This window comes from Scyliorhinus canicula, chromosome 6 (genome assembly GCF_902713615.1).
Source record: "Scyliorhinus canicula chromosome 6, sScyCan1.1, whole genome shotgun sequence".
In the NCBI taxonomy this organism is placed as follows: Eukaryota; Metazoa; Chordata; class Chondrichthyes; order Carcharhiniformes; family Scyliorhinidae; genus Scyliorhinus; species Scyliorhinus canicula.
In genome coordinates, this window is record NC_052151.1 from 209122490 (window position 1) to 209130584 (window position 8095).

At 49.1% G+C, this 8095-nt stretch overlaps 1 protein-coding gene across 1 annotated transcript; it reads right to left on the reverse strand.

The window, feature by feature from the left end:
• Positions 1 to 225: 225 nt before the first annotated feature.
• LOC119968000 (probable G-protein coupled receptor 139) lies at positions 226 to 1176 on the reverse strand. The gene has a single exon (XM_038801101.1). The coding sequence runs from the start codon at positions 1174 to 1176 to the stop codon at positions 226 to 228; it is 951 nt and encodes a 316-aa protein (XP_038657029.1).
• Positions 1177 to 8095: the final 6919 nt, after the last annotated feature.

The following is an 8095-nucleotide window of genomic DNA, read 5'->3' on the forward strand; positions in this document are numbered from 1 at the left end:
ATTCAGATGGTCAGTACTGAGGAGATTCAGCGCTATGGAAGCCTCAGTACGGAGTGAGTGCTGCATTGTTGGAGGATCAGTACTGAGGGATTGCTGAACTGTTGGAGTGTCAGTGCTGATGAAATGTTGCATTGTCAGAGGGGGCTGAGCTCTTTGTCGTGTGCCGATTGGAGATTTGTGGATGAATATTACATTAATTACCTGGAAACAGTGGGACTCAGTTGTTCATGCATTCATTAATTTAATCATTGGTGTCATTGGATATTTCAACGCCTTCATGACCTGCTGTCTGAACTTGGACTGAGTCACCCCGTAAATAAACGTGTTTGTGCAGCAGTTCAAATTCTGCAACATAAACCCGACTTGTTGAACTGTAAATTCAGAAACGGTGTAGGAAAGTAATCCTCTAATGTTATAATATAAGAAGCATATAACAGTCAGCAACCACAGGAGTATGAAGCTGCCGGATATAGTGAAGAGTAAAATCACAGACCTCCTTCTACTCTCTGCCTCTGGGTCACTGCAATTCTCTCCCTTACTCTGACCTATCAGTGTCTTCCGGATTCGACTGGTCACTACAATGTGTCTGACCGTCAGAGCGTTGAGCAACAGAATTAAAACAAATGGGAGCAATGGGGTTAAAATCTTGTTAAAAAGGTGAAACCCCAGCCATCCTGGATCAACAAAAGAGCTTAGCTTTGTCTTACAAAACCAAGGTATATTGTCAATTAGCACTAAAGGTTCAAATGTAAAGTATAGAGGGATATTTTTTAAACACAGCAGAATGGTAGCTGTTGTTAGAACCACAGCTGCAGTTTTCTCAGTGCAATATTCTGTTTTCATCTTCTGGCAACAAATGACCACAAACCGCTCAAATGAGAAAGTGACGGTGAACCAAACAGAACAGTCTGTGGCTGCAACGATCAGGACAGCGTGCACACTGCACACAGGGATGAGATCCACAAAAGACCATGGGAAATAATAAGGAATGATGTATTTCAGTACCACCTGAGTGATAATGACCAGTAGATCCGCTGTAGCCATGGACACCAGGTAACGAGTTGTACAGGTAGAAAGGCCACACTTTCCCCGGGACAGGATCACAATTGCCAGTAGGTTAACTGGAAGAGAGCAAAGGGAGAATAAACTGTAAATAACTGATTGAACATTCTCCATTTCCCACAGACGGGACATGATTTTTAGCGTCAAAAGCAGGTGGACTGGGCGCGAATCAGAGTTTAGAATTAAACAATTCTGATCCTTAAACCAAGACACTTGCAAATCGTGAACTCCAGGGTTTAACGGAGTTGCTTTGGATTTGGACAGACACCTGTTCCCAGAAGATGGGTTGGTAATTTAAAGATCATACTGAAGTCTCCAATTTGATCTGTTTTACAGTTTTAGATTTGACCGGCCGTGTCCCGCTATTATGCCCCATGCCACACATTTTTGGCATCAAGCCTAACCTCTACCTCACACATATTTCAGGGGCGGGATTCTCTGACCCCCGCCGCGTCCCGAATACTCCGCCACCAGAGATTCAGCGGGGGTGGGAATCGCACCCCGCTGGTCGGTGGCCAACCCCCCACCCCCCCCTGTCCGGCGATTCTCCAGCCCACGATGAGCCGAAGTCCCGCCGCTGTCAACCCTCTCCCGCTGGCGTGGATCAAACCACCTACCTTACCGGCGGGAGCAGGCAAGGTCCTGACCCGCGATCGGGACCCACCGATTGTTGGGCGGGCCTGTGCCATGGGGGCACTCTTTTCCTTCTGCCTTGGCCATGGTCTTCACCATGGCAGAGGCGGCAGTGACCCCCTCCCCTACGCATGCGCGGGGATGATGTCAGCAGCCGCTGGTGCATGCGTGGACTTACGCTGGCCGGCGAAGTCCCTTCGGCCCCGACTGGCGTGGCGCCAAAGGCCATCCACGCCAGCCGGCGGAGCGCCAACCACTCCGGCGCAGGCCTAGCCCCTCAAGGTGAGGGCCTGGCCCCTAAAGGTGCCGGGACTTCCGCACTTTTGGGGCGGCCCGACGCCGGAATGGTTCACGCCACTCCATCATGCCGGGATCCCCTGCCCCGCCGGGTAATGGAGAATCCCGGCCCAGACTCTATCTGGGATTGAACTCTTGCTGAATTTCGATTATTAGCATTCCTCAGAATCAGCACTCCGAAAGTATGATCAGATCCCTCCTCATGATAGAAAATCAAATTCAGGATCAGATCCTTTTCCAGTTCACACTATTGCCAGGGACAGACCCTCTTCATGTTCAGCCCCTCCCCAGAATGTATCCAAATGGCGATTTCCCATAAAACTGGTGCCTGTATAGACCCATTGCAATTTCAGATCTTCGCCATGATTGGATTCCTTCCAAGATCAGACACTTACACGATTGGAACCTTCGGGTTTGGACACTGTGCACGATTGGGCCAGACTGATGGACTGGTTCACCAGGAACAGATCCATTTGTGTATCGGATTCATCTATCAAAGTTGGATTGGGCTTTCCCCAGGATGAGACTCTCAGATAATGAAAGGCCCCCCCTGATCAAACCATCTCAGAACAGACCCCCTTTCAGTGGCTGAACATTTTCTGATGACAGGGTCTCCCTGTAATTTGAGGAGCCGGTGCGTGACACATTCCCTGCTATTCCAAGTGCACCACAGTTATTGCAAGCTCTACTGAGCATTAATTTGTCCTGGGGGGGGGGGGGGGGGGTACTTTCACTCTCACTTTTCAGTAAGTCCTGCATTCGAGAACTGCCAGCATATGTGAATGTCTGGAAGATCTCCATTCACCGCAGGAACAACAGCTGCAGTGGACTGAAGAGGAACTATGGCAACATGCCTGAGAAATCACGAACACATCCAGCAACACAGGGCTGAGAAAGGAGGCCCTGTGGGCCATCAGCAGCAGCACGGTCGACCCAACCACAATCTGTAACCTCATGCCCTAGCATATGTCCGACTCTACCATGACAACCGCCAGAGGATTAAACCTGGTCCAATGAAGGGTGCTAGAGATTATGCCAGAGGCAGTACCAGATGTGAGGTGTAATCCTGCTGATGTTACAACATAAAACTACTTGCGTGCCAAACAGTGTAAGCGGCATGCGATGGATAGAACTAAATGACCCCAGAAGTAAGAGATCATATCTAACTTATGCAGTCCTGCCACATCCAGTCTTGCGTGGCGAAAACTGATTAAACAACTCGCTGGAGAATGAGACTTTACAAAATATCCCAATTCACAATGATGGGGGAGAACAGCACCTCAAAGTTAAATACGTGGATCAACCAGTTGCAATAACTTTCAGCCAGAAATGCCGAGTGGATAATCCAACTTGGTCTCCTCTAGAGGTCCCCAGCCCCCACACAGATGCCAGTTATCCACCAAATCCATTCATTCCACAAGATCCCAATAAACAGTTGAATGCTGCAAAATCAATGTGCCCTGTCAATATTCCAGTAATAGCATGAAGGCTTACACTCCACAACTTGCAGCACCTCGAGACAAACTGTTGCAATTTAACAAACATATTTGCTCCCGTACACATTAGACCGTTTTCCATTATCATTAGAATGACAGAATTGGTCATTAACAGTGGGATTAAGCGAAACTTTCTTAATTTAGATGACCAGACCTCAATTTATGTTAGGAAGCTGGAAGAGGCCCCAACAATTTCTCAATTTGTAAAACTGTGAGGAAAGTATACTTTGCCCCAGGAGTGATTCTACTGACCAATAGGGAACTTGTATATTAAAACAAGCTTTATTATTAACACCACATTAATATCACATAAGATAGCTCTACAATTATAAAGCAGCCCATTTGATTGGCACCTCATCCTCAATGATCCACTCGTCCAATAGTGGCAGCGGTGTGTACCATCCACAAGATGCACTGTCAGAACTCGTCAAGCATCCTCAGAATGCAACTTCCAAAATGTTCTCTCAGACTGCACATACCAAACCTACCATCTATAAGGCCAAGGCAGCAAACACTTTGGAAACACCAACACCTGGTTATTTGCCCTTAACCATGATTGTAAGTAGATTAACGCTATTTCATTGTCGCTTGGTTAAACGCCTAGAGCCCGTTTATTACCAGAGCCGTGGTAGTAATCCCTTTAAACTGTACATTCATACCTTTAGTGATTGCAGAGGTTTAAGATGTCAGCGCTTCACTACAATCGCAATGGTAATTTGGGCTGGGCAATGAATGGTTCACTAGCCAGTGACACACACAATGCATTAATGAAGACTGAAAAGGAAAACAGCCACATGTCTAAGCATGGAGGGTGTGGCCACAAATAAAAGAAGGGACAGCTAGCTGACGACAGAAATAGAGCAAGACGTAGATGCTGAAGAGGATTCCTCTGAAAGGTGGTTTGTGGAAAATAGTTTTCCACAAGCATCACTGTAATTTATCATTTGTATTTACAATATACACTCGGGATACAGGAAGATTATATCAACATTTGCATCATGGTTTAAGTTGAGTGCACAGTGAGTTCAGATGCTGAAGACAACACCATTTCTGGACACATTAGTCGTGTTATTTGATAAGCTTCCACAGTGGGGATTTGAGTGGGGTGTGAATTGGCGAAAGTAGGGGATTTGAGTGGGTGTGAGTTGGCGAAGGTAGGGGATTTGAGTGGGTGTGAGTTGGGCAAAGGTAGGGGTTTTGAGTGAGGTGTGAGTTGGGCAAAGGTAGGGGATTTGAGTGGGGTGTGAGTTGGAGAGGATAGGGGATTTGAGAGGGGTGTGAGTTGGCGAAGGTAGGGGATTTGTGTGGGGTGTGAGTTGGGCGAAGGTAGGGGATTTGAGTGGGGTGTGAGTTGGGCGAAGGTAAGGGATTTGAGAGGGGTGTGAGTTGGGCGAAGGTAGGGGATTTGAGAGGGGTGTGAGTTGGCGAAGGTAGGGGATTTGAGAGGGGTGTGAGTTGGGCGAAGGTAGGGGATTTGAGAGGGGTGTGAGTTGGCGAAGATAGCGGATTTGAGTGGGGTGTGAGTTGGCGAAGATAGGGGATTTGAGTGGGGTGTGAGTTGGCGAAGATAGGGGATTTGAGTGGGGTGTGAGTTGGCGAAGATAGGGGATTTGAGTGGGGTGTGAGTTGGCGAAGGTAAGGGATTTGAGAGGGGTGTGAGTTGGCGAAGATAGGGGATTTGAGTGGGGTGTGAGTTGGCGAAGATAGGGGATTTGAGTGGGGTGTGAGTTGGCGAAGATAGGGGGTGTGAGTTGGCGAAGATAGGGGATTTGAGTGGGGTGTGAGTTGGCGAAGGTAAGGGATTTGAGAGGGGTGTGAGTTGGCGAAGGTAGGGGATTTGAGTGAGGTGTGAGTTGGGCGAAGGTAGGGGATTTGAGTGGGGTGTGAGTTGGGCGAAGGTAAGGGATTTGAGAGGGGTGTGAGTTGGGCGAAGGTAGGGGATTTGAGAGGGGTGTGAGTTGGCGAAGGTAGGGGATTTGAGAGGGGTGTGAGTTGGGCGAAGGTAGGGGATTTGAGAGGGGTGTGAGTTGGCGAAGATAGGGGATTTGAGTGGGGTGTGAGTTGGCGAAGATAGGGGATTTGAGTGGGGTGTGAGTTGGCGAAGATAGGGGATTTGAGTGGGGTGTGAGTTGGCGAAGGTAAGGGATTTGAGAGGGGTGTGAGTTGGCGAAGATAGGGGATTTGAGTGGGGTGTGAGTTGGCGAAGATAGGGGATTTGAGTGGGGTGTGAGTTGGCGAAGATAGGGGATTTGAGTGGGGTGTGAGTTGGCGAAGGTAAGGGATTTGAGAGGGGTGTGAGTTGGCGAAGGTAAGGGATTTGAGAGGGGTGTGAGTTGGCGAAGGTAGGGGATTTGAGTGAGGTGTGAGTTGTCGAAGGTAAGGGATTTGAGTGCGGTGTGAGTTGTCGAAGGTAGGGGATTTGAGTGGGGTGTGAGTTGGCGAAGATAGGGGATTTGAGTGGGGTGTGAGTTGGCGAAGGTAAGGGATTTGAGAGGGGTGTGAGTTGGCGAAGGTAGGGGATTTGAGTGAGGTGTGAGTTGTCGAAGGTAAGGGTTTTGAGTGAGGTGTGAGTTGGGCAAAGGTAGGGGATTTGAGTGGGGTGTGAGTTGGCGAGGATAGGGGATTTGAGAGGGGTGTGAGTTGGCGAAGGTAGGGGATTTGTGTGGGGTGTGAGTTGGGCGAAGGTAGGGGATTTGAGTGGGGTGTGAGTTGGGCGAAGGTAGGGGATTTGAGAGGGGTGTGAGTTGGCGAAGGTAGGGGATTTGAGAGGGGTGTGAGTTGGGCGAAGGTAGGGGATTTGAGAGGGGTGTGAGTTGGCGAAGATAGGGGATTTGAGTGGGGTGTGAGTTGGCGAAGATAGGGGATTTGAGTGGGGTGTGAGTTGGCGAAGATAGGGGATTTGAGTGGGGTGTGAGTTGGCGAAGATAAGGGATTTGAGAGGGGTGTGAGTTGGCGAAGATAGGGGATTTGAGTGGGGTGTGAGTTGGCGAAGATAGGGGATTTGAGTGGGGTGTGAGTTGGCGAAGATAGGGGATTTGAGTGGGGTGTGAGTTGGCGAAGATAGGGGGTGTGAGTTGGCGAAGATAGGGGATTTGAGTGGAGTGTGAGTTGGCGAAGGTAAGGGATTTGAGAGGGGTGTGAGTTGGCGAAGGTAGGGGATTTGAGTGAGGTGTGAGTTGTCGAAGGTAAGGGATTTGAGTGCGGTGTGAGTTGTCGAAGGCAGGGGATTTGAGAGGGGTGTGAGTTGGCGAAGATAGGGGATTTGAGTGGGGTGTCAGTTGGTGAAGGTAGGGGATTTGAGTGGGGTGTGAGATGGGCGAAGGGAGGGGATTTGAGAGGGGTGTGAGTTGGTGAAGGTAGGGGATTTGAGTGGGGTGTGAGTTGGGCGAAGGTAGGGGATTTGAGTGGGGTGTGAGTTGGGTGAAGGTAGGGGATTTGAGTGGGGTGTGTGTTGTCGAACGTAGGGGATTTGAGTGGGGTGTGTGTTGGTGAAGGTAGGGGATTTGAGAGGGGTGTGAGTTGGCGAAGATAGGGTGCTCTTTCGGAGGGCTGGTGCAGACTCTTTTAAAAAAATATTTTTAGTCAAGATTCTCCATTTTACAATAAGTTGAAAAGCAAACCCATATTCCCCACAGTAGATGATACACACACAAACCCAAGATAAAAAACCGCGACCAACCATGGCCACCCCATTCACCAATTGATGAAAAACAGCCAAAAAACAAAGAAAACAGAACTCCCCCACAATCACCCAACCCATCTAGCAACTGACAATGACTGATTTTGTCAAGTGGGTAAAGAATGTCTGCCATCTCCAATTTCTGGCAGAACCCTCCAACCGACTCCCTAACTGTGTACTGTGCTTTCTCCAGGCATGGAGTTCCATTAGGGCACCCGGCCATACCACGGTGCTGGACGGAGCAGAGAGCCTCCACTCCAGCAGCACTCACCCCCGGGTGATTAATGATGCAAAGACAATAACATTTGACTTCACTCCTGTCTGCAGCCCCGATCCAACACCCCAAAAATGTCCAGCAGAGGACAAGGTTCCAGATCGATATCCAGAATGGCTGACATGGTGTTAAAGAACCATGAACCAAACCTCCAAGTTTGGCCAGAACCAGAACTTGTGTGTATGCAATGGGCCCACCACACACAATACCGCACACACCTGTCTTTGCCTTCACCCCATCTGCAAAATCCGAATCCTTGGACAGAATTCACTGATAAATACCTCACATGCTACCCCCCTCCGACCCTGCCAGTGAAATAATCCATTCCGTGGTATCGGGAAATGTTGAGACGGATACCTACACAGAAATCCCCATCTGGAGGCACCTGAACAATTTTGTCCCCACAGCCCAAACTTCGCCGACAATTCCTCCAAGCTGGCAAACCGTCCAATCTTGACAGCTCAAATAAGTGACTGGAACAGATAGGGGGCAACTTCAACACGGATCCAAGCTTAAAATGCTGGCTGAAATGTCGCCATATCCTTAAGGTAGACACGGCCACTGGGTTTGAGGAGTACTGAGCTGGAGAAAACAGAAGTGAGGCCATCACTAACGCACCCAGACTAGATCCCCTCCACGATCTTGTTTCTATCT